The sequence below is a fragment of the Oncorhynchus mykiss genome, chromosome 3 (genome assembly GCF_057628025.1).
Source record: "Oncorhynchus mykiss isolate SJ-2025 chromosome 3, ASM5762802v1, whole genome shotgun sequence".
In the NCBI taxonomy this organism is placed as follows: domain Eukaryota; kingdom Metazoa; phylum Chordata; class Actinopteri; order Salmoniformes; family Salmonidae; genus Oncorhynchus; species Oncorhynchus mykiss.
In genome coordinates this window covers 9,542,501-9,567,500 of record NC_143024.1, presented here as the reverse complement: position 1 = coordinate 9,567,500, position 25,000 = coordinate 9,542,501, and the positions used below count along the sequence as shown (strand labels likewise).

Genomic DNA, 25,000 nt, shown 5'->3' with positions numbered 1-25,000 from the left:
TGTCAGAGCACGGGAGGAACACAACTACTCTAAGAAGTGACACAGCAACACTGTCAGAGCACGGGAGGAACATAACTACTCTAAGAAGTGACACAGCAACACTGTCAGAGCACGGGAGGAACACAACTACTCTAAGAAGTGACATAGCAACACTGTCAGAGCACGGGAGGAACATAACTACTCTAAGAAGTGACACAGCAACACTGTCAGAGCACGGGAGGAACATAACTACTCTAAGAAGTGACATAGCAACACTGTCAGAGCACGGGAAGAACACAACTACTCTAAGAAGTGACATAGCAACACTATAACATGTCAGAGAAGCCCTAGTCAAAAACACACAGTCAGCTATAACATGAAGGAGAAGGCCTAGTCAACAACACACAGACATTCAGCTATAACATGAAGGAGAAGGTCTAGTCAACAACACACAGACATTCAGCTATAACATGAAGGAGAAGCCCTAGTCAACAACACACAGACATTCAGCTATAACATGAAGGAGAAGGTCTAGTCAACAACACACAGACATTCAGCTATAACATGAAGGAGAAGGTCTAGTCAACAACACACAGACATTCAGCTATAACATGAAGGAGAAGGTCTAGTCAACAACACACAGACATTCAGCTATAACATGAAGGAGAAGGTCTAGTCAACAACACACAGACATTCAGCTATAACATGAAGGAGAAGGCCTAGTCAAAAACACACAGACATTCAGCTATAACATGAAGGAGAAGGCCTAGTCAAAAACACACGGACATCGTTACTCACTGAGCAGAGACTCGATGACCACCCTGTAGAGGTCAGCCTGACGATGGGGCTGCCACTGGACACACATACTGGACATCATCACCTGGTAGGTGTTCAGGTTGGTCACGCCCAGGTACACTGAGGGGAGGGAGAGAGACAGAGGGGGACACAGAGAGAGAGAGAGAGAGAGAGAGAGAAGGGGGGGGCAGAGAGAGAGAGAGAGAGAGAGAAGTGAGGGGGCAGAGAGAGAGAGAGAGAGAGAAGTGGGGGGGCAGAGAGAGGGGGACAGAGAGAGAGAGAAGTGGGGAGGCAGAGAGAGAGCGAGAGAGAGAGAGAGAGAGAGAGAGAGAGAAGTGGGGGGGCATAGAGAGGGGGACAGAGAGAGAGTGAGAGACAAAGAGATAGGGGGACAGAGAGAGAGAGACAAAAAGAGAGAGAGAAAGAGAGAGATTTTATAAACACAATCACGATGACAGAAGAACATCACCAGCACATCACTATCACCATTACATCACACGATCACAATCAAATAACTATCACATCAAAACACTATCACATCAAATCACTATCACATCAAATCACTATCACATCAAATCACTATCACATCAAATCACTATCACATCAAATCACTATCACATCAAATCACTATCACATCAAATCACTATCACATCACATCACATCACTATCACATCAAATCACTATCACATCAAAACACTATCACATCACATCACTATCACATCAAATCACTATCAAATCAAATCACTATCACATCAAAACACTATCACATCAAACACATCAAAACACTATCACATCAAATCACTATCACATCAAATCACTATCACATCACATCACTATCACATCACATCACTATCACATCAAATCACTATCACATCAAAACACTATCACATCAAATCACTATCACATCAAATCACTATCACATCACTATCACATCAAATCACTATCACATCAAATCACTATCACATCACTATCACATCAAATCACTATCACATCAAAACACTATCACATCAAATCACATCAAATCACTATCACATCAAATCACTATCACATCAAACACATCAAATCACTATCACATCAAATCACTATCACATCAAATCACTATCACATCACTATCACATCACATCACTATCACATCAAATCACTATCACATCACTATCACATCAAAACACTATCACATCAAATCACTATCACATCAAACCACTATCACATCAAATCACTATCACATCAAAACACTATCACATCAAATCACTATCACATCAAATCACTATCACATCAAATCACATCAAATCACTATCACATCAAAACACTATCACATCAAAACACTATCACATCAAACACATCAAATCACTGTCACATCAAAACACTATCACATCAAATCACATCAAAACACTATCACATCAAATCACTATCACATCAAATCACTATCACATCAAATCACTATCACATCAAAACACTATCACATCAAATCACTATCACATCAAAACACTATCACATCAAAACACTATCACATCAAATCACTATCACATCAAATCACTATCACATCAAATCACTATCACATCAAATCACTATCACATCAAACACATCAAATAACTATCACATCAAAACACTATCACATCAAACACATCAAATCACTGTCACATCAAAACACTATCACATCAAACACATCAAATCACTATCACATCAAAACACTATCACATCAAACACATCAAATCACTGTCACATCAAACACATCAAAACACTATCACATCAAATCACTATCACATCAAATCACTATCACATCAAAACACTATCACATCAAAACACTATCACATCAAAACACTATCACATCAAATCACTATCACATCAAATCACTATCACATCAAACACATCAAATCACTATCACATCAAAACACTATCACATCAAACACATCAAATCACTGTCACATCAAAACACTATCACATCAAACACATCAAATCACTGTCACATCAAATCACTATCACATCAAATCACTATCACATCAAATCACTGTCACATCAAAACACTATCACATCAAATCACTATCACATCAAAACACTATCACATCAAATCACTATCACATCAAAACACTATCACATCAAATCACTATCACATCAAATCACTATCACATCAAACACATCAAAACACTATCACATCAAATCACTATAACATCAAATCACTATCACATCAAATCACTATCACATCAAATCACTATCACATCAAATCACTATCACATCAAATCACTATCACATCAAACAACTATCACATCAAATCACTATCACATCAAATCACTATCACATCAAATCACTATCACATCAAATCACTATCACATCAAAACACTATCACATCAAAACACTATCACATCAAATCACATCAAATCACTATCACATCAAATCACTATCACATCAAAACACTATCACATCAAATCACTATCACATCAAAACACTATCACATCAAAACACTATCACATCAAATCACTATCACATCAAATCACTATCACATCAAATCACTATCACATCAAATCACTATCACATCAAATCACTATCACATCAAAACACTATCACATCAAAACACTATCACATCAAATCACTATCACATCAAATCACTATCACATCAAATCACTATCACATCAAATCACTATCACATCAAATCACTATCACATCAAATCACTATAACATCAAACACATCAAATCACTATCACATCAAATCACTATCACATCAAATCACTATCACATCAAAACACTATCACATCAAATCACTATCACATCAAAACACTATCACATCAAATCACTATCACATCAAATCACTATCACATCAAAACACTATCACATCAAAACACTATCACATCAAAACACTATCACATCAAAACACTATCACATCAAATCACTATCACATCAAATCACTATCACATCAAATTACTATCACATCAAAACACTATCACATCAAAACACTATCACATCAAAACACTATCACATCAAATCACTATCACATCAAAACACTATCACATCAAATCACTATCACATCAAAACACTATCACATCAAATCACTATCACATCAAATAACTATCACATCAAATCACTATCACATCACATCACTATCACATCAAATCACTATCACATCAAATCACTATCACATCAAATCACTATCACATCAAAACACTATCACATCAAATCACTATCACATCACTATCACATCAAATCACTATCACATCAAATCACTATCACATTAAATCACTATCACATCAAATCACTATCACATCAAAACACTATCACATCAAACACATCAAATCACTATCACATCAAATCACTATCACATCAAAACACTATCACATCAAATAACTATCACATCAAATCACTATCACATCAAAACACTATCACATCAAACACATCAAATCACTATCACATCAAATCACTATCACATCAAATCACTATCACATCAAATCACTATCACATCAAATCACTATCACATCAAACACATCAAATCACTATCACAACAAATCACTATCACATCAAATAACTATCACATCACAATGACATCAAATCACTATCACATCAAATCACTATCACATCAAATCACTATCACATCAAAACACTATCACATCAAATCACTATCACATCAAATCACTATCACATCAAATCACTATCAAATCAATCACATCAAATCACTATCACATCAAATCACTATCACATCAAATCACTATCACATCAAATCACTATCACATCAAATCACATCAAATCACTATCACATCAAAACACTATCACATCAAAACACTATCACATCAAAACACTATCACATCAAATCACTATCACATCAAATCACTATCACATCAAAACACTATCACATCAAATCACTATCACATCAAATCACTATCACATCAAATCACTATAACATCAAACACATCAAATCACTATCACATCAAATCACTATCACATCAAATCACTATCACATCAAAACACTATCACATCAAATCACTATCACATCAAAACACTATCACATCAAATCACTATCACATCAAATCACTATCACATCAAAACACTATCACATCAAAACACTATCACATCAAAACACTATCACATCAAAACACTATCACATCAAATCACTATCACATCAAATCACTATCACATCAAATTACTATCACATCAAAACACTATCACATCAAAACACTATCACATCAAAACACTATCACATCAAATCACTATCACATCAAAACACTATCACATCAAATCACTATCACATCAAAACACTATCACATCAAATCACTATCACATCAAATAACTATCACATCAAATCACTATCACATCACATCACTATCACATCAAATCACTATCACATCAAATCACTATCACATCAAATCACTATCACATCAAAACACTATCACATCAAATCACTATCACATCACTATCACATCAAATCACTATCACATCAAATCACTATCACATTAAATCACTATCACATCAAATCACTATCACATCAAAACACTATCACATCAAACACATCAAATCACTATCACATCAAATCACTATCACATCAAAACACTATCACATCAAATAACTATCACATCAAATCACTATCACATCAAAACACTATCACATCAAACACATCAAATCACTATCACATCAAATCACTATCACATCAAATCACTATCACATCAAATCACTATCACATCAAATCACTATCACATCAAACACATCAAATCACTATCACAACAAATCACTATCACATCAAATAACTATCACATCACAATGACATCAAATCACTATCACATCAAATCACTATCACATCAAATCACTATCACATCAAAACACTATCACATCAAATCACTATCACATCAAATCACTATCACATCAAATCACTATCAAATCAATCACATCAAATCACTATCACATCAAATCACTATCACATCAAATCACTATCACATCAAATCACTATCACATCAAATCACATCAAATCACTATCACATCAAATCACTATCACATCAAATCACATCAAATCACTATCACATCAAATCACTATCACATCAAATCACTATCACATCAAATAACTATCACATCAAATCACTATCACATCAAATCACTATCACATCAAATCACATCAAATCACTATCACATCAAAACACTATCACATCAAATCACATCAAATCACTATCACATCAAAACACTATCACATCAAATCACTATCACATCAAAACACTATCACATCAAATCACTATCACATCAAATCACTATCACATCAAATCACTATCACATCACATCACTATCACATCACATCACTATCACATCAAATCACTATCACATCAAATCACTATCACATCAAATCACTATCACATCACATCACTATCACATCACTATCACATGACATCACTATCACATCACATCACTATCACATCAAATCACTATCACATCAAAACACTATCACATCAAATCACTATCACATCAAAACACTATCACATCAAATCACTATCACATCAAATCACATCAAATCACTATCACATCAAATCACTATCACATCAAATCACATCAAATCACTATCACATCAAAACACTATCACATCACTATCACATCAAATCACTATCACATCAAATCACTATCACATCAAATCACATCAAATCACTATCACATCAAAACACTATCACATCACTATCACATCAAAACACTATCACATCAAAACACTATCACATCAAAACACTATCACATCAAATCACTATCACATCAAATCACTGTCACATCAAATCACTATCACATCAAATCACTGTCACATCAAATCACTATCACATCAAATCACTGTCACATCAAACACATCAAATCACTATCACATCAAATCACTATCACATCAAATCACTATCACATCAAATCACTGTCACATCAAATCACTATCACATCAAATCACTATCACATCAAATCACTATCACATCAAATCACTATCACATCAAATCACTGTCACATCAAATCACTGTCACATCAAATCACTGTCACATCAAATCACTATCACATCAAATCACTGTCACATCAAATCATTGTCACATCAAATCACTATCACATCAAATCACTATCACATCACATCACTATCAAATCAATCACATCAAATCACTATCACATCAAATCACTATCACATCACATCACTATCAAATCAATCACATCAAATCACTATCACGATCACAATCATGACCCCACCACATCTACAGTCACATCATGAAGGAACTGAAGCCGTCAGCTGACGGAGAATTGCAACCTAGCTAATCGTATTGACAGGTAAAGACCAGGATGTTGATAGTATTGATAACGTGTCCTAATGAAACACAATCAATCCAGCTGTTTGGGCACGTGTGTCTTTAAGGAATTCATCTCATCCACTCAAATAAACAACTCATTCTGATGTATGGGAAGAATCCATATGAACTAATGTCCAACTTCTGAGTCCTATCCACCTCCCATTTGTTGTCAAAGAAAAGAAAGGCTATTAATCTTAGTGCTTAAATAGTATATGACGTGTTGATAAGAGAGCAATAAGTTAGAATCTATTCTCCAATCTTTATGAAAGCTATTAGGAACCGTAAACAGTTGAAAGAGTGTAAACAGTCTCTCTGTTCCGTACAACAACAACAACAACAAACATGTTCTGAAAAACAAAAGCTGTAACAACAAAACTAATCTTTTAAAATGATTACTCCTGGTTTCATTTTAGAGGAGCAGAAGTTGTTTCCATCTGACTTACACTTTACACTTTTCAACGAAAAATGTCAATGAATCACACAGCTAAACAATCTGACGCAAGCACCATACGAACTGCTAGAACGGAACGACAACATGTAAAACACCCAGAACATCAAAGAGCTATGACACAACTGTGAGATCATGACACATCCCCCGTACACATCGTATTCACATTCTACAACTGCTATATCTATAGTTTGTTACCCGCCTCCCGAGAGGGAAAGTCATGAAGACACACGGCAGCTGGATTACCTTTCCTCCTTGTGGATAATGGATGTGACAGCCTTTGGATTTGTCCTAAATAGCATAGCAAATAACCCCTATAGAGTGCACTACTCTAGGGAACCGTTTGAGACCAGAGTCCTATGGGAGCACTATATAGGGCATAGGGAACAGTTTGAGACCAGAGTCCTATGGGAGCACTATGTAGGGCATAGGGAACAGTTTGAGACCAGAGTCCTATGGGAGCACTATATAGGGAACCGTTTGAGACCAGAGCCCTATGGGAGGACTATATAGGGAATAGAGAACAGGTTGAGACCAGAGTCCTATGGGAGCACTATATAGGGAATAGAGAACAGGTTGAGACCAGAGTCCTATGGGAGCACTATATAGGGAACAGTTTGAGACCAGAGTCCTATGGGAACACTATAAAGGGAATAGAGGGCAGTTTGTGACACAGTCTTTAACTTCCTTATACGAGCCGTATTAATGAGCTGTATGTATGCATGGACAGACAGCCACTCTGCAGCACCAGGGGCACAAACCTACGGAAGACAAGAGTCAAAACCAGGTAAAATTGAGCTATTTGTGCATTTAATTATTTAAAGGTCAAACTGACAACGCATAAAATATTGATAGGGATCTTGGTGGTGTGTATGCAGATATAATTATACGGCCAGCGTGAGGAGATGAACTACTGTACAGTGTGTTTGGGGTTGAAAGAGAAACTGCAACGCATCATAAGGCATTTGTGTCACGGCTTAAATTCCCCTCTCTATAATGGAATAGCTGCCTTGTACAGCGGTGGGGGGGGGGGGGGGGCACTTATAGTCACACAGAGATGAGCTGCATACATTCAATGCTCAGGATATATCAATTCATGCATTATTCATTTATTCATTCATCCATCCACTCATTAATTCAGTCAGCCATTCAGTCATTCATTGTACATGTATAATATGTATCCAACTGTAGACATATTGGGCTCCCGAGTGGCGCAGCGGTCTAAGGCACTGCAAGAGGCGTCAATACAGTCCCTGGTTCGAATCCAGGCTGTATCACATCCGGCCATGATTGGGAGTCCCATAGGGTGGCTCACAATTGGCCCAGCTTAGTCCAGGTTTGGCCGGCCTAGGCCGTCATTGTAAATAAGAATTTGTTCTTAACTGACTTGCTAGGTTAAATGAAGAAAATATATATATATATATATATATATATTGCTCTGGGTCCAGCTTCCCATTATGGAGGGGCTAGTGGATTGGCAGTATGTCCTGGTTCTGCCAGTTGAGAAGAGATATTATATCACCGTGTGTCTCTGGAACGTCTCATCTGACTGAGATCCAATGAGAACACAGCTCTTCTCAGGTAGTCACACAGCGGGACGCTGACGTGACGCTCTGCCGACAGCCAGACGGACTTTATGAAAAAGACAATCTATTTTACTTTTGATGAGAAAAGCTCCAACAAAGCAGGTATTATTTCACGACGCACCTGCTGATATCACATTTATATGCAAACGGGCGTACATTTCCTCGACTGTCTGCCTGAATATTGATATTCTCAGCCGTCCGTCAGGGTGGTGAAATCCTCTTCAACAAAACAAAAGGGAATCTGATGTTATCAGCATAATGTAATGCAAACAGAATACAAAAGCTATGTATTACGCTTCCTTAAAGCTTCATCTCCATGCGCTTTGCATCATGGGGATTAATAACATGTATCTTTACAAACTGGTTCAGAGGAGCAGACATACACTACACATACAAAAGTATGTGGACACCCCCTTCAAATGAGTGGATTTGGCTATTTTAGCCACACCCGTTGCTGACAGGTGTATAACATTCAGCACGCTGCCATGCAATCTCCATAGACAAACACTGGCAGTATAATTGCTTTACTGAAGAGCTCAGTGACTTTCAAAGTAGCACTGTTATAGGATGCCACTTTTCCAACAAGTCAGTTCGTCAAATTTCTGCCCTGTTAGAGCTGCCCCCGGTCAACTGTTTGTGCTGTTATTGTGAAGAGGAAACGTCTAGGAGCAACAACGGCTCAGCCACAAAGTGGTAGGCCACACAAGCTCACAGAACGGGATCACCGAGTGCTGAAACGTGTAGCGAGTAAAAATCGCTTGTCCTCGGTTGCAACACTCACTACCGAGTTCCAAACTGCCTCTGGAAGCAACGTCGGGCACAATAACTGTTCGTCGGGATCTTCATGAAATGGGTTTCCATGGCAGAGCAGCCGCACACAAGCCTAAGATCTCCATGTGCAATGCCAAGCGTCGGCTCACCGCCATATATATACACAAGTATGTGGACCTGCCCCAATGCATAGTGCCAACTGTAAAGTTTGGTGGAGGAGGAATAATGGTCTGGGGCTGTTCTTCATGGTTCGGGCCTCTTAGTTCCAGTGAAGGGAAATGTTAACACAACAGCATACATTACATTCTAGATGATTTGGTGCTTCCAGCTTTGAGGCAACAGTTTGGGGAAGGCCCTTTCCTGTTTCAGCATGACAATGCCCCAGTGCACAAAGCGAGGTCCATACAGAACTGGTTTGTCGAGGTCGGTGTGGAAGAACTGGACTGGCCTGCACAGTGCCCTGACTTTAACCCCATCGAACACCTTTGGGATTAATTGGAACGCCGACTGCAAGCCAGGCCTAATCGCCCAGCTTCAGTGCCCGACCTCACTAATGCTCTTGTGGCTGAATGGAAGCAAGTCCCCGCAGCAATGTTCCAACATCTAGTGGAAAGCCTTCCCAGAAGAGGTGGAGGCTGTTATAGCAGCAAAGGGGGGGACCAACTCCATATTAATATGCCCATGATGTTGGAATGAGATGTTCGACAAGCGGCTGTCCACATACTTTTAGTCATGTGGTGTACTTCACTTTGAGAACAAGCGTTTAACATGGCATCCAGCGTGGCTGCTTGGTATTGGCAGTTGGAAGAGTCCTGACCCTGAGGTTCCCTTTGTTGTGGTCTTGAACTGCAACTGCAACAGGAGTCTACTTAAACTACCTGAACACCATTCACCAGCCCTAACATGTATTGGTGGTGTGTGTGTGGGGGGGGGGGGGGGGGGGGGTTGGCTGGATCCTGTGGTGTAGGACACACACACACATACACACACACAGTGCCAGCAACACACACACACACACAGCGCCAGCAACACACACACACACACACACACACACACACACACACACACACACAGGGTCAGCAACACACACACACACACAGGGTCAGCAAAACGCACACACACACACACACACACACACACACACACACACACACACACACACAACCTGACCAATAGAGCCAATATATTACATGTCTTGGCGGTGCCCTGGAGAGGCTGGCTGGATCCCGTGGTGTAGGAAGAGATGACCTTCACAGTGTACTCAGTGTCACTCTGCAGGTTCAGGATCAGCATGGTGTTGACGTCGTCTCCCACAAAGGTCTCCAGAGCTGACCCTGGCACTGTAGGAAACACAGAGACTGGCTCAGCAACACGCATAGACACACAGACACACACACAGACACACACAGACACACACAGACACACACACACACACACACACACACACATCATGTTGCACCTGAAGTTCCAACCAAATGTATTTGAGGGCAGTCTGGACAATGAGGAAGGGAGGCGCAGGCAGAGAGAAGGGAAGAAGGGCAGGGAACATGTATTGTAGTGAGAGTAAGCACCTCTCCACTAACAGACTGAGGCAGAGCCCCATGTTCCTCCTGTTGTAGAAGGCATTCAATCTAGGTGGATGACCCATTTCTCTAGACCACACGGCAGGGTCTAGGTGGAGGACCCATTTCTCTAGACCACAGGACAGGGTATTCAATCTAGGTGGAGGACCCATTTATCTGGACCACAGGGCAGGGTATTCAATCTAGGTGGAGGACCCATTTCTCTGGACCACAGGACAGGGTATTCAATCTAGGTGGAGGACCCATTTCTCTGGACCACAGGGCAAGGTATTAAATCTAGGTGGAGGACCCATTTCTCTGGACCACAGGACAGGGTATTCAATCTAGGTGGAGGACCCATTTCTCTGGACCACAGGTTTGGGTATTAAATCTAGGTGGAGGACCCATTTCTCTGGACCACAGGGCAGGGCATTAAATCTAGGTGGAGGACCCATTTCTCTGGACCACACGGCAGGGTATTCAATCTAGGTGGAGGACCCATTTCTCTGGACCACAGGGCAGGGCATTAAATCTAGGTGGAGGACCCATTTCTCTGGACCACAGGGCAGGGTATTACTGTCTGAGACGGCAGACTGAATAATGGTGTTTAAAAGACTGTCTGAGACGGCAGACTGAATAATGGTGTTTAAAAGACTGTCTGAGACGGCAGACTGAATAATGGTGTTTAAAAAGACTGTCTGAGACGGCAGACTGAATAATGGTGTTTAAAAGACTGTCTGAGACGGCAGACTGAATAATGGTGTTTAAAAGACTGTCTGAGACGGCAGACTGAATAATGAGACGGCAGACTGAGACGGCAGACTGAATACTGGTGTTTAAAAGACTGTCTGAGACGGCAGACAGAATAATGGTGTTTAAAAGACTGTCTGAGACGGCAGACTGAATAATGGTGTTTAAAAGACTGTCTGAGACGGCAGACTGAATAATGGTGTTTAAAAGACTGTCTGGGGCGGCAGACTGAATAATGGTGTTTAAAAGACTGAGACAAGAGAGGTGTGTATTGTAACAGGTGTGTATTGTAACAGGTGTGTATTGTAACATGGGTGTATTGTAACAGGTGTGTATTGTAACAGGTGTGTATTGTAAAAGGTGTGTATTGTAACAGGTGTGTATTGTAACAGGTGTGTATTGTAACATGGGTGTATTGTAACAGGTGTGTATTGTAACAGGTGTGTATTGTAAAAGGTGTGTATTGTAACAGGTGTGTATTGTAACAGGTGTGTATTGTAACAGGTGTGTATTGTGACGTGTGTATTGTAACAGGTGTGTATTATAACAGGTGTGTATTATAACAGGTGTGTATTGTAACAGGTGTGTATTGTAACAGGTGTGTATTGTAACAGGTGTGTATTGTAACATGTGTATTGTAACAGGTGTGTATTGTAACACGTGTGTATTGTAACAGGTGTGTATTGTAACAGGTGTGTATTGTAACAGGTGTGTATTGTAACACGTGTGTATTGTAACACGTGTGTATTGTAACATGTGTGTATTGTAACAGGTGTGTATTGTAACAGGTGTGTATTGTAACAGGTGTGTATTGTGATGTGTGTGTAGTGTGACGTGTGTATTGTAACAGGTGTGTATTGTAACATGTGTGTATTGTAACAGGTGTGTATTGTGACGTGTGTATTGTAACAGGTGTGTATTGTAACATGTGTGTATTGTAACAGGTGTGTATTGTAACACGTGTGTATTGTAACACGTGTGTATTGTAACAGGTGTGTATTGTAACAGGTGTATTGTAACAGGTGTGTATTGTGACGTGTGTATTGTAACAGGTGTGTATTGTAACAGGTGTGTATTGTAACAGGTGTGTATTGTAACAGGTGTGTATTGTAACAGGTGTGTATTGTGACGTGTGTATTGTAACAGGTGTGTATTGTAACATGTGTGTATTGTAACAGGTGTGTATTGTAACAGGTGTGTATTGTGACGTGTGTATTGTAACAGGTGTGTATTGTAACATGTGTGTATTGTAACAGGTGTGTATTGTAACAGGTGTGTATTGTAACAGGTGTGTATTGTAACAGGTGTGTATTGTAACAGGTGTGTATTGTAACAGGTGTGTATTGTGACGTGTGTATTGTAACAGGTGTGTATTGTAACATGTGTGTATTGTAACAGGTGTGTATTGTGACGTGTGTATTGTAACAGGTGTGTATTGTAACATGTGTGTATTGTAACAGGTGTGTATTGTGACGTGTGTATTGTAACAGGTGTGTATTATAACAGGTGTGTATTGTAACAGGTGTGTATTGTAACAGGTGTGTATTGTAACACGTGTGTATTGTAACACGTGTGTATTGTAACAGGTGTGTATTGTAACAGGTGTATTGTAACAGGTGTGTATTGTGACGTGTGTATTGTAACAGGTGTGTATTGTAACAGGTGTGTATTGTAACAGGTGTGTATTGTAACAGGTGTGTATTGTAACAGGTGTATTGTAACAGGTGTGTATTGTGACGTGTGTATTGTAACAGGTGTGTATTGTAACATGTGTGTATTGTAACTGGTGTGTATTGTGACGTGTGTATTGTAACAGGTGTGTATTGTAACATGTGTGTATTGTAACAGGTGTGTATTGTAACAGGTGTGTATTGTGACGTGTGTATTGTAACAGGTGTGTATTATAACAGGTGTGTATTGTAACAGGTGTGTATTGTAACAGGTGTGTATTGTAACAGGTGTGTATTGTAACAGGTGTGTATTGTGACGTGTGTATTGTAACAGGTGTGTACGTACCAGCGGTGGGTTGGTAGACTACCCTGAAGCCCAAGGTGGGAGAAGGAGGCGTGTCCCAGGTGATGCGGAAGCGACTGAACCACTCCTCAGACACCCTCAGGTTGCTAGGCGCCGAGAGGGGCACTGACAAAACAAGAGTAGTAGAGAAACTGTCACTTATACACTGTGGTTTACGGTAAAATGGTGAAGATGATTGGTAGAGAAACTGTCACTTATACACTGTGGTTTACGGTAAAATGGTGAAGAGGATTGGCAGAGAAACTGTCACTTATACACTGTGGTTTACGGTAAAATGGTGAAGATGATTGGCAGAGAAACTGTCACTTATACACTGTGGTTTACGGTAAAATGGTGAAGATGATTGGCAGAGAAACTGTCACTTATACACTGTGGTTTACGGTAAAATGGTGAAGATGATTGGTAGAGAAACTGTCACTTATACACTGTGGTTTACGGTAAAATGGTGAAGATGATTGGCAGAGAAACTGTCACTTATACACTGTGGTTTACGGTAAAATGGTGAAGATGATTGGTAGAGAAACTGTCACTTATACACTGTGGTTTACGGTAAAATGGTGAAGATGCCGTTCAAAAAGATTGCTAGAGAATCTGTCACTTATACACTGTGGTTTACGGTACGCCGTTAGGCTGCAGTCAATTGTTATGGTATTGCACCAATATGCAAACCACAGATTCCATCCATCCAAAACACTGAGAGTTATTAAAGTCATATGTATGTGTGATTTATGAACTATTGTGTTTTTACAAGGTTTGGGGTTTCATTTGGAATACAAGCTAGCCAAAGGGACTGTACTCTCTCTGCTCTCTACTTTAAAAACACATTTGACTTATATTCACTGTGGCATTTTCATTTACATTTTACAGAGGAGACAATCCTAGTCTGAAAAAGCACCCCTATCCCTTGTGGCTGCACTACTGTTGGTCTGAGCCTTACGGGCCGGGCCGCGGTACACGAGTACAACTTGAGACGGTCTGGTCACACGGATTTGTTAGGTGACAAAGATCCGGATGGATATTGTCATTTGTCAGCGTTGTAACAAACCCCCCCACCTAGCAACCCATGCAACCCTAAACAGTTCACTCTGTTCACACACCCTTCTTGTTGGCAGAGAGAAAACGTTGCAGTTTTAAAGCTCATTTCCTGCATTTCTCCACATTATACCACGGAGCGAAGGGAAAATGTAGCCGTTTTAAAGCTAACTTCCTGCATTTCTCCACATTTTCCATGTCTTATGTGTGTTCATAATGATGCCAGGAGTCGAACACCAAACAAATGTTTATTTCTTTATTTTTAGTCGGGGCCCTCGGTCCGTATTGGCCCCGTTCTGTGTCCGGGTCTGGCCCGCGGTCCGTATTGACCCCGTTCTGTGTCCGAGTCCGGCCCGCGGTCCGTATTGACCCTGTTCTGTGTCCGGGTCTGGCCCGCGGTCCGTATTGACCCCGTTCTGTGTCCGGGTCTGGCCCGCGGTCCGTATTGACCCCGTTCTGTATCCGGGTCCGGCCCGCTGACTGATGTAGTGAATAGGATACCGTTTTGGACGCATCACCAGCTTGGTATTGGTAGAGTGTTTAATCATTCAGACAATGATGTTGAGCTGAGTGTATATAATCAATTACAGCATGAGGAAGTGTTTCAGTGGCTCATGACTGAGAACAGACTGACTGTGTGATTATGAATGGCTTTCATTAAGCTTATTAATGGACATGATCAATAATTTCTGTCCATTTACAGCGTCCTCAGAGGGTGACGACAGGGAACCGACACACTGGGAACATGTTCCACCTGCTGTTACTCGTCTGACAGAGGAGGTTCACTGAACTTAGTGGGATTGGTATCTAGATGGACAACCCTCCTCAACCAAATGCCTACCATTTGATTTTCATTTGATTTATTTTATTACAGTGTCATGCATCTTCAGGATGCCCCGCCCACATGGAGTCATGCATCATTAGGATGCCCCGCCCACATGGAGTCATGCATCTTCAGGATGCCCCGCCCACATGGAGTCATGCATCATTAGGATGCCCCGCCCACATAGAGTCATGCATCTTCAGGATGCCCCGCCCACTTGGAGTCATGCATCTTCAAGGTGCCCCGCCCACATGGAGTCATGCATCATTAGGATGCCCCGCCCACATGGAGTCATGCATCTTCAGGATGCCCCGCCCACTTGGAGGCATGCATCTTCAAGGTGCCCCGCCCACATGGAGTCATGCATCATTAGGATGCCCCGCCCACATGGAGTCATGCATCTTCAGGATGCCACGCCCACTTGGAGTCATGCATCATCAGGATGCCCCGCCCACATGGGCTTATAAGTATTTGCTGTGTCAAAATAAAATAATCACGTATATATATGCACACACACACACACACACACACACACACACACACACACACACACACACACACACACACACACACACACACACACGCATGCATGCATACATACATACACACATACATACATATATATAAACAGTACTACTCACATCTACTCATCCTAGGGTTTTCATTGGTTTTACCATTTTCTACATTGTAGAATAATAGTAAAGACATCAACACTATGAAATAACACATATGGAATCATGTAGTTTTTTTTTTTTTAATTTTTTTATTTCACCTTTATTTAACCAGGTAGGCTAGTTGAGAACAAGTTCTCATTTGCAACTGCGACCTGGCCAAGATAAGGCATAGCAGTGTGAACAGACAACACAGAGTTACACATGGGGTAAACAATTAACAAGTCAATAACACAGTAGAAAAAAAGGGGAGTCTATATATACATTGTGTGCAAAAGGCATGAGGTAGGCAAATAATTACAATTATGCAGATTAACACTGGAGTGATAGATGATCAGATGGTTATGTACAGGTAGAGATATTGGTGTGCAAAAGAGCAGAAAAATAAAAATAAATAAATAAAATGTAGTAACCCAAAACATTTGAGTTTCTTCAAAGTGGCCACCCTTTGCCTTGATGACAGCTTTGCACACTCTTGGAATTCTCTCAACCAGCTTCATGAGGTAGTCACCTGGAATGCATTTCAATTAACAGGATTGCCTTGTTAAAAGTTCATTTGTGGAATCAGTTGTGTTGTGACAAAGTAGAGGTGGTATACAGAAGAGAGCCCTATTTGGTAAAATACCAAGTCCATATTATGGCAAGAACAACTCAACACTTCCAGGTGACTAACTCGTGAAGCTGGTTGAGAGAATACCAAGAGTGTGCAAAGCCGTCATCAAGGCAAAGGGTGGCCACTTTGAAGAATCTCAAATATAAAATATATTTTGATTTGTTTAACACTTCTTTTTTTGGTTACTACATGAATTCCATATGTGTTCTGTCATAGTTTTGATGTATATATAGAAATAGGTAAGTAGAGCTCAATATAGAGCTTGAATTGTATCATAGCCTTTACCATACACCCCCCACAATAGAGCCAGGTGTAAACCCCAGTCATCACACCAGCTACAAGACCAGCTTCATAGAATCATCCACAAGGAAGGCTGTACTCACATGTTCTGCCCACAGAAGAAACACTGATGCCGTCCTGTCCATCTGTGTAGACTGGGGTGACCGTCACCTTGTGCTCTGTGTCAGACAGCAGAGGCTGGAGAAGGACTGTGGTCTGCTGCCCAGGCACCAGGACCTGGCGGGTAGAGATTAGACATAGTGTTACACAGTGTGTGTGTGTGTGTGTGCGTGTGTGCGTGTGTGTGTGTGTGTGTGTGTGTGTGTGCGTGTGTGTGTGTGTGTGTGCGTGCGTGCGTGCGTGTGCGTGTGCGTGTGCGTGTGTGTGTGCGTACGTGCGAGAGCATAAGCGTGAGGGTTTCTCCTCAGAAATCTATCTGACCTCCATGTGTGTCTTATTTCACTGCTACCGACACGTCATTAATCAAACATATGGTAACGTCTCATCTAGCCTGTTGATTGGCCAGTTCCCACAGTGGCCAGTGGCTGAACTGACACTTGGCTTTGGGTACGAGGCTGATACGTGGTCTGAAGTTCTTTCCAAACATTTTCACTGCTCTATTCTTCTATTTTTTTTTCTCATTAACAAAATTTTCCTCAACGACAAGACAGTTAAACCCTGATATGTTGGTAACGACAAGAAAGATTAACATCTAATGAAAATTCCCAAATCGCACCCTATTCCCTATTTAGTGCACTACTTTTGACCAGGGCCCATAGGGTTCCTGTTCCTAAAATAGTGCACTCATATAGGGAATGGGCTTCCATTTGGGACACAAACAGAGTTAGCATGATATTACCTCTCTGCATAATCATCAGCAGATTAGTAGTATCACGCTGTTCTGGTCGCTCATTAGACTCTTAGACCACAGTTAAAAATAGGATTTAAAAAGGAAGTTCCCAAAGGATGTTACCAACACAAAAAAAAGGGTTTGAAATGGTAAAAAGTTCCCTGAGAAGGTACAACTATGTAAAATTAATAATATTATAGTATCATTACTTGGAATTAGATCTTGTATGATAGCCTCACCGTATCAACTGTTTTACAAGTCTTCTATGATCCATCTTCCCTGGTCGGTCTGGGCTTTTCTTTTTTTATCCCATCTTGTGAAGTGTCAAGCCCCATACCCTGGAAACGGACTGTCCACCAGGCATGTGGTGTTTAAATCGGAACTGCCAAGTAGTTGGTTCGAGCCCAAAGTGAACGTTCCTAAATGTCCTCTCTAAGAAGCCATATCCTCACATGCAGAGGAGTGAGAGGCTAAACCCAAACCCCATCCCTATCCTCCATCCCATCTCCTGCCCTGTCAGACCCCACACCAGAGCTGAACTGTCCCGACTCCTGCACAACAACTCTGATTAGCGGAGCTGTCCAATAGACACGTGGTGCTGAAACAGACCTGCCAGGGGAGTTGGCTTGACTCAGCCCAAAACTAAACGATCTGAAAGTCCCAACCGTTCTCTCTAAGGAGCATGTCCTCACAGGTCTCTACTTCAGTCTGTGGGGTAATTGGGATTCTTCAGAAAAAAAACGGGGAAAAAACTCTTTATGGATGTGTCCCAAATGACACCCTGTTCCCTATGTAGTGCACTACTTTTGACCAGAACCCTATGGGCCCTATATAAGGAACAGAGTGCCGTATGGGGTGCAGTCAGTGTGTTCCATTTGTTCCTCAGTGACCTAAATGCTTGTTGAAAAGATAATGGAAGTTCTTCCACGTTGCTCCGTCCCCTCTATCTTCCCCAACTCAGCAGGAGCCGGGGAGATGCAGAGGTCCCAGGTGGAAATTAAAATACGAGTGAAGGACAAAGAATAGATAGAGGGTTTAAGTGCTGAATCACTGTAGAGTCCCTTGGCCCCATAGGGCTCTGTGGAGGTTGGTCGCAGAGAGGTGGAAGGGGCTACAAACTAATCATTTTTCTCATCGTACAAATGAGTCAACACACTGTGATTCTATTGAACACACTGGAGAATAAAATGGTGTGATTCTATTGAACACACTGGAGAATAAAATGGTGTGATTCTATTGAACACACTGGATAATAAAATGGTGTGATTCTATTGAACACACTGGAGAATAAAATGGTGTGATTCTATTGAACACACTGGAGAATAAAATGGTGTGATTCTATTGAACACACTGGAGAATAAAATGGTGTGATTCTATTGAACACACTGGATAATAAAATTGTGTGATTCTATTGAACACACTGGAGAATAAAATGGTGTGATTCTATTGAACACACTGGAGAATAAAATAGTGTGATTCTATTGAACACACTGGAGAATAAAAACGTGTGATTCTATTGAACACAGTGGATAATAAAATGGTGTGATTCTATTGAACACACTGAATAATAAAATGGTGTGATTCTATTGAACACACTGAATAATAAAATGGTGTGATTCTATTGAACACACTGGAGAATAAAATGGTGTGATTCTATTGAACACACTGGAGAATAAAATGGTGTGATTCTATTGAACACACTGGAGAATAAAATAGTGTGATTCTATTGAACACACTGGAGAATAAAAACGTGTGATTCTATTGAACACAGTGGATAATAAAATGGTGTGATTCTATTGAACACACTGAATAATAAAATGGTGTGATTCTATTGAACACACTGGATAATAAAATGGTGTGATTCTATTGAACACAGTGGATAATAAAATGGTGTGATTCTATTGAACACACTGAATAATAAAATGGTGTGATTCTATTGAACACACTGAATAATAAAATGGTGTGATTCTATTGAACACACTGGATAATAAAATGGTGTGATTCTATTGAACACACTGGAGAATAAAATGGTGTGATTCTATTGAACACACTGGAGAATAAAATGGTGTGATTCTATTGAATTTGAGCAGGGAGATAAAAACATTTTAAAAAACTCCAGTCAGATGAAGACTATCTTACATACTAGGTGAAGAATACTTTGGCAAAACTACCTACATTTTACTCATCTATCAGCCGTTCTTATCCAGAGCGACTTACAGGAGCAATGAGGGTTAAGTGCCTTGCTCAAGGGCACATCGACAGATTTTTTACCTAGTTGGCTCCGGGATTTGAACCAGTGACCTTTCGGTTACTGGCACATAGCTCTCAACCGCTAGGCTGTCTGCCACCCCGTTCTTTGTTGTCTCCACACATATGCTTCCCTATGTACAAGTCTATTGTTTCTATCAGGCTACCACCCACTCATTGTCTATCCATTCTATGCATTGTCTACAAATTGCCTTTTTTGTGAAGGGCATATACATAACAGAGAAGGGTTAAGTTGTCAATGCTTAGTCTGAAGAACAGTCAAAACCCAGGATTTACATTCCAAACGTATCTGTTCTTAATCGGCAACTTTTAGGATCAACAAAACAGGACAACTGAAAGGACAACAATGACTTCCACAAGTTTGTCAACCACATTTCAAATTGGAGGTGTCTTTTCAGAAAACAATCTGAGAAAAAAAGAGGCTATCTAGAACCTTAAAGGGTTCTAAGACTGTCCCAATAGGTACAACCCTTTTGGCTCCATGTAGAACCCTTTTTGTTCCAGGTAGAACCCTTTTGGCTCTGGGTAGAACCCTTTTGGTTCCATGTAGAACCTTTTGGTCCATGTAGAACCTTTTGGCTCCATGTAGAACCCTTTTGGCTCCAGGTAGAACCCTTTTGGCTCCAGGTAGAACCCTTTTGGCTCCAGGTAGAACCCTTTTTGTTCCAGGTAGAACCCTTTTGGCTCTGGGTAGAACCCTTTTGGTTCCATGTAGAACCTTTTGGCTCCATGTAGAACCCTTTTGGTTCCATGTAGAACCTTTTGGCTCCAGGTAGAACCCTTTTGGCTCCAGGTAGAACCCTTTTGGTTCCATGTAGAACCTTTTGGCTCCAGGTAGAACCCTTTTGGTTCCAGGTAGAACCCTTTTGGCTCCAGGTAGAACCCTTTTGGCTCCAGGTAGAACCCTTTTGGTTCCAGGTAGAACCCTTTTGGCTCCAGGTAGAACCCTTTTTTTTCTCTAAGAGTGTAGATAGATATTATGCATCCATGCAGTGTGTCAAACTAATCAGTGAATCGACATGTGTCTCAATTTCTGTGCCTTACAGGAATGAGTTCAGTGACTAAGCCACCATGATCAAATAATCAAAGACTTTCATTAGGTTCCAGAGAGCCCAAAGGAGCATGGGTAATAATTTATCTGGTTCCTTTCAAACAGCACTGTGACTGTGTCAGCCAGTTAATTCCACACTGATACACAAATTAGACATGCTCGGCAGTAATTACACATTTAGATCAGGATTTAACCCCTGGATGGGGACAGCTACAGAACGTGTCCTGTCATCAGGATTTAACCCCTGGATGGGGACAGCTACAGAACGTGTCCTGTCATCAGGATTTAACCCCTGGATGAGGACAGCTACAGAACGTGTCCTGTCATCAGGATCTAACCCCTGGATGGGGACAGCTACAGAACGTGCCCTGTCATCAGGATTTAACCCCTGGATGAGGACAGCTACAGAACGTGTCCTGTCATCAGGATTTAACCCCTGGATGGGGACAGCTACAGAACGTGTCCTGTCATCAGGATTTAACCCCTGGATGGGTACAGCTACAGAACGTGTCCTGTCATCAGGATCTAACCCCTGGATGGGGACAGCTACAGAACGTGTCCTGTCATCAGGATCTAACCTCCCTGAGATGATTTTCATTGTGTGGTTCCAAACCATCAAAGTAAGATGCTTGGTTTCTGAACAGAGCTGAGTTACACAGAGTGATCTACCTACCTCACACGCATAGGAAAATGACCTCTGAACTTCCCCTCTGTGATACACTCTACGTACAGTCTATGTCTGCCCAAACCATCCGGGCATTAAGACGCCTGGTAACTCTGGGAGTTCTCTCTAAACTCACTGACAACCTAGCGTACAACCAACGACACGGCTGCTAAGGTGCAGGACGGTGTGACCAGTGAGAATAAGGAGTGACTTACAATCAGTACGCCACATATCATGATCACTGAAAGTAAACTCTTCTTCAGAAATAGCCGGTCTCTGCCTCTAAAAGGAGCTCCAAACTCACTGACTCCTCGTTGCGGTCTCCTGTGAGGCTGACGTAGGTGACTCTGTACTGGTCCACCTTAGGATCCTCCAGCTGCCATGACACCTCCAGGCTGTAGGTGGTCTCCTCTTGGACCTGCAGGCCTCTCACCGCCTGACGCACCACTGGAGAGGACAGGTGACACAGAGATGTTCATGTATCGACTTATTGAATCCTTTTGACCAGGCCAGTTAGCTGATAACAAGCTTGGACAACAGACCTGATTGAGTTCACACAACATGAAATGACTCATCGTCAACACATGCAATTACAATCATGATATTCAGCACCATGCAATTTAGCGACACAATGCAGTCGATAATCACATCTTTGTAAACCAGGAGTAGTCTGTCATTTTATACCAGCGTGATCAAGTAACAAGTCCTTCTAAAACCAAAGCAAAGCAAACCCTGCCGAAGAGATAACACTCTTAGGGATGGATGTTTTCCTGACCACATTACCTGACCAGGAATAACTCTGAGCTGTAGCTATGAGATATAACCCAGGAAGAAGAGATAACACTCTTAGGGATGGATGTTTTCCTGACCACATTACCTGACCAGGAATAACTCTGAGCTGTAGCTATGAGATATAACCCAGGTAGAAGAGACTAAATGTCCACCAGGAATAACTCTGAGCCCTAGCTATGAGATATAACCCAGGTAGAAGAGACTAAATGTCCACCAGGAATAACTCTGAGCCCTAGCTATGAGATATAACCCAGGTAGAAGAGACTAAATGTCCACCAGGAATAACTCTGAGCCCTAGCTATGAGATATAACCCAGGTAGAAGAGACTAAATGTCCACCAGGAATAACTCTGAGCTGTAGCTATGAGATATAACCCAGGTAGAAGAGACTAAATGTCCACCAGGAATAACTCTGAGCTGTAGCTATGAGATTTAACCCAGGTAGAAGAGACTAAATGTCCACCAGGAATAACTCTGAGCCCTAGCTATGAGATATAACCCAGGTAGAAGAGACTAAATGTCCACCAGGAATAACTCTGAGCTGTAGCTATGAGATATAACCCAGGTAGAAGTGACTAAATGTCCACCAGGAATAACTCTGAGCTGTATCTATGAGATATAACCCAGCTAGAAGAGACTAAATGTCCACCAGGAATAACTGAGCCATAGCTATGAGATATAACCCAGGTAGAAGAGACTAAATGTCCACCAGGAATAACTCTAAGCCCTAGCTATGAGATATAACCCAGGTAGAAGAGACTAAATGTCCACCAGGAATAACTCTGAGCCGTAGCTATGAGATATAACCCAGGTAGAAGAGACTAAATGTCCACCAGGAATAACTGAGCCCTAGATATGAGATATAACCCAGGTAGAAGAGACTAAATGTCCACCAGGAATAACTCTGAGCCCTAGCTATGAGATATAACCCAGGTAGAAGAGACTAAATGTCCACCAGGAATAACTCTGAGCCCTAGCTATGAGATATAATCCAGGTAGAAGAGACTAAATGTCCACCAGGAATAACTCTGAGCCGTAGCTATGAGATATAACCCAGGTAGAAGAGACTAAATGTCCACCAGGAATAACTCTGAGCCCTAGCTATGAGATATAACCCAGGTAGAAGAGACTAAATGTCCACCAGGAATAACTCTGAGCTGTGGCAATGAGATATAACCCAGGTAGAAGTGACTAAATGTCCACCAGGAATAACTCTGAGCTGTATCTATGAGATATAACCCAGCTAGAAGAGACTAAATGTCCACCAGGAATAACTGAGCCATAGCTATGAGATATAACCCAGGTAGAAGAGACTAAATGTCCACCAGGAATAACTCTAAGCCCTAGCTATGAGATATAACCCAGGTAGAAGAGACTAAATGTCCACCAGGAATAACTCTGAGCCCTAGCTATGAGATATAACCCAGGTAGAAGAGACTAAATGTCCACCAGGAATAACTCTGAGCTGTGGCAATGAGATATAACCCAGGTAGAAGTGACTAAATGTCCACCAGGAATAACTCTGAGCTGTATCTATGAGATATAACCCAGCTAGAAGAGACTAAATGTCCACCAGGAATAACTGAGCCATAGCTATGAGATATAACCCAGGTAGAAGAGACTAAATGTCCACCAGGAATAACTCTAAGCCCTAGCTATGAGATATAACCCAGGTAGAAGAGACTAAATGTCCACCAGGAATAACTCTGAGCCCTAGCTATGAGATATAACCCAGGTAGAAGAGACTAAATGTCCACCAGGAATAACTGA

At 41.1% G+C, this 25,000-nt stretch overlaps 1 protein-coding gene across 2 annotated transcripts in view; it reads right to left on the bottom strand.

The window, feature by feature from the left end:
- Positions 1-25,000, bottom strand: part of LOC149984314 (collagen alpha-1(XIV) chain-like) — a 239,470-nt gene that overhangs the window by 113,721 nt on the left and 100,749 nt on the right. For both annotated transcript variants that reach the window (XM_090219964.1, XM_090219955.1), the window contains exons 19-23: positions 22,744-22,886; positions 17,711-17,843; positions 14,171-14,293; positions 11,033-11,182; positions 778-894 (exon numbers count right to left, since the gene is read on the bottom strand). In XM_090219964.1, the coding sequence (XP_090076090.1) occupies positions 778-894; positions 11,033-11,182; positions 14,171-14,293; positions 17,711-17,843; positions 22,744-22,886 (666 nt within the window). The remainder of the gene's footprint in view (positions 1-777; positions 895-11,032; positions 11,183-14,170; positions 14,294-17,710; positions 17,844-22,743; positions 22,887-25,000) is intronic.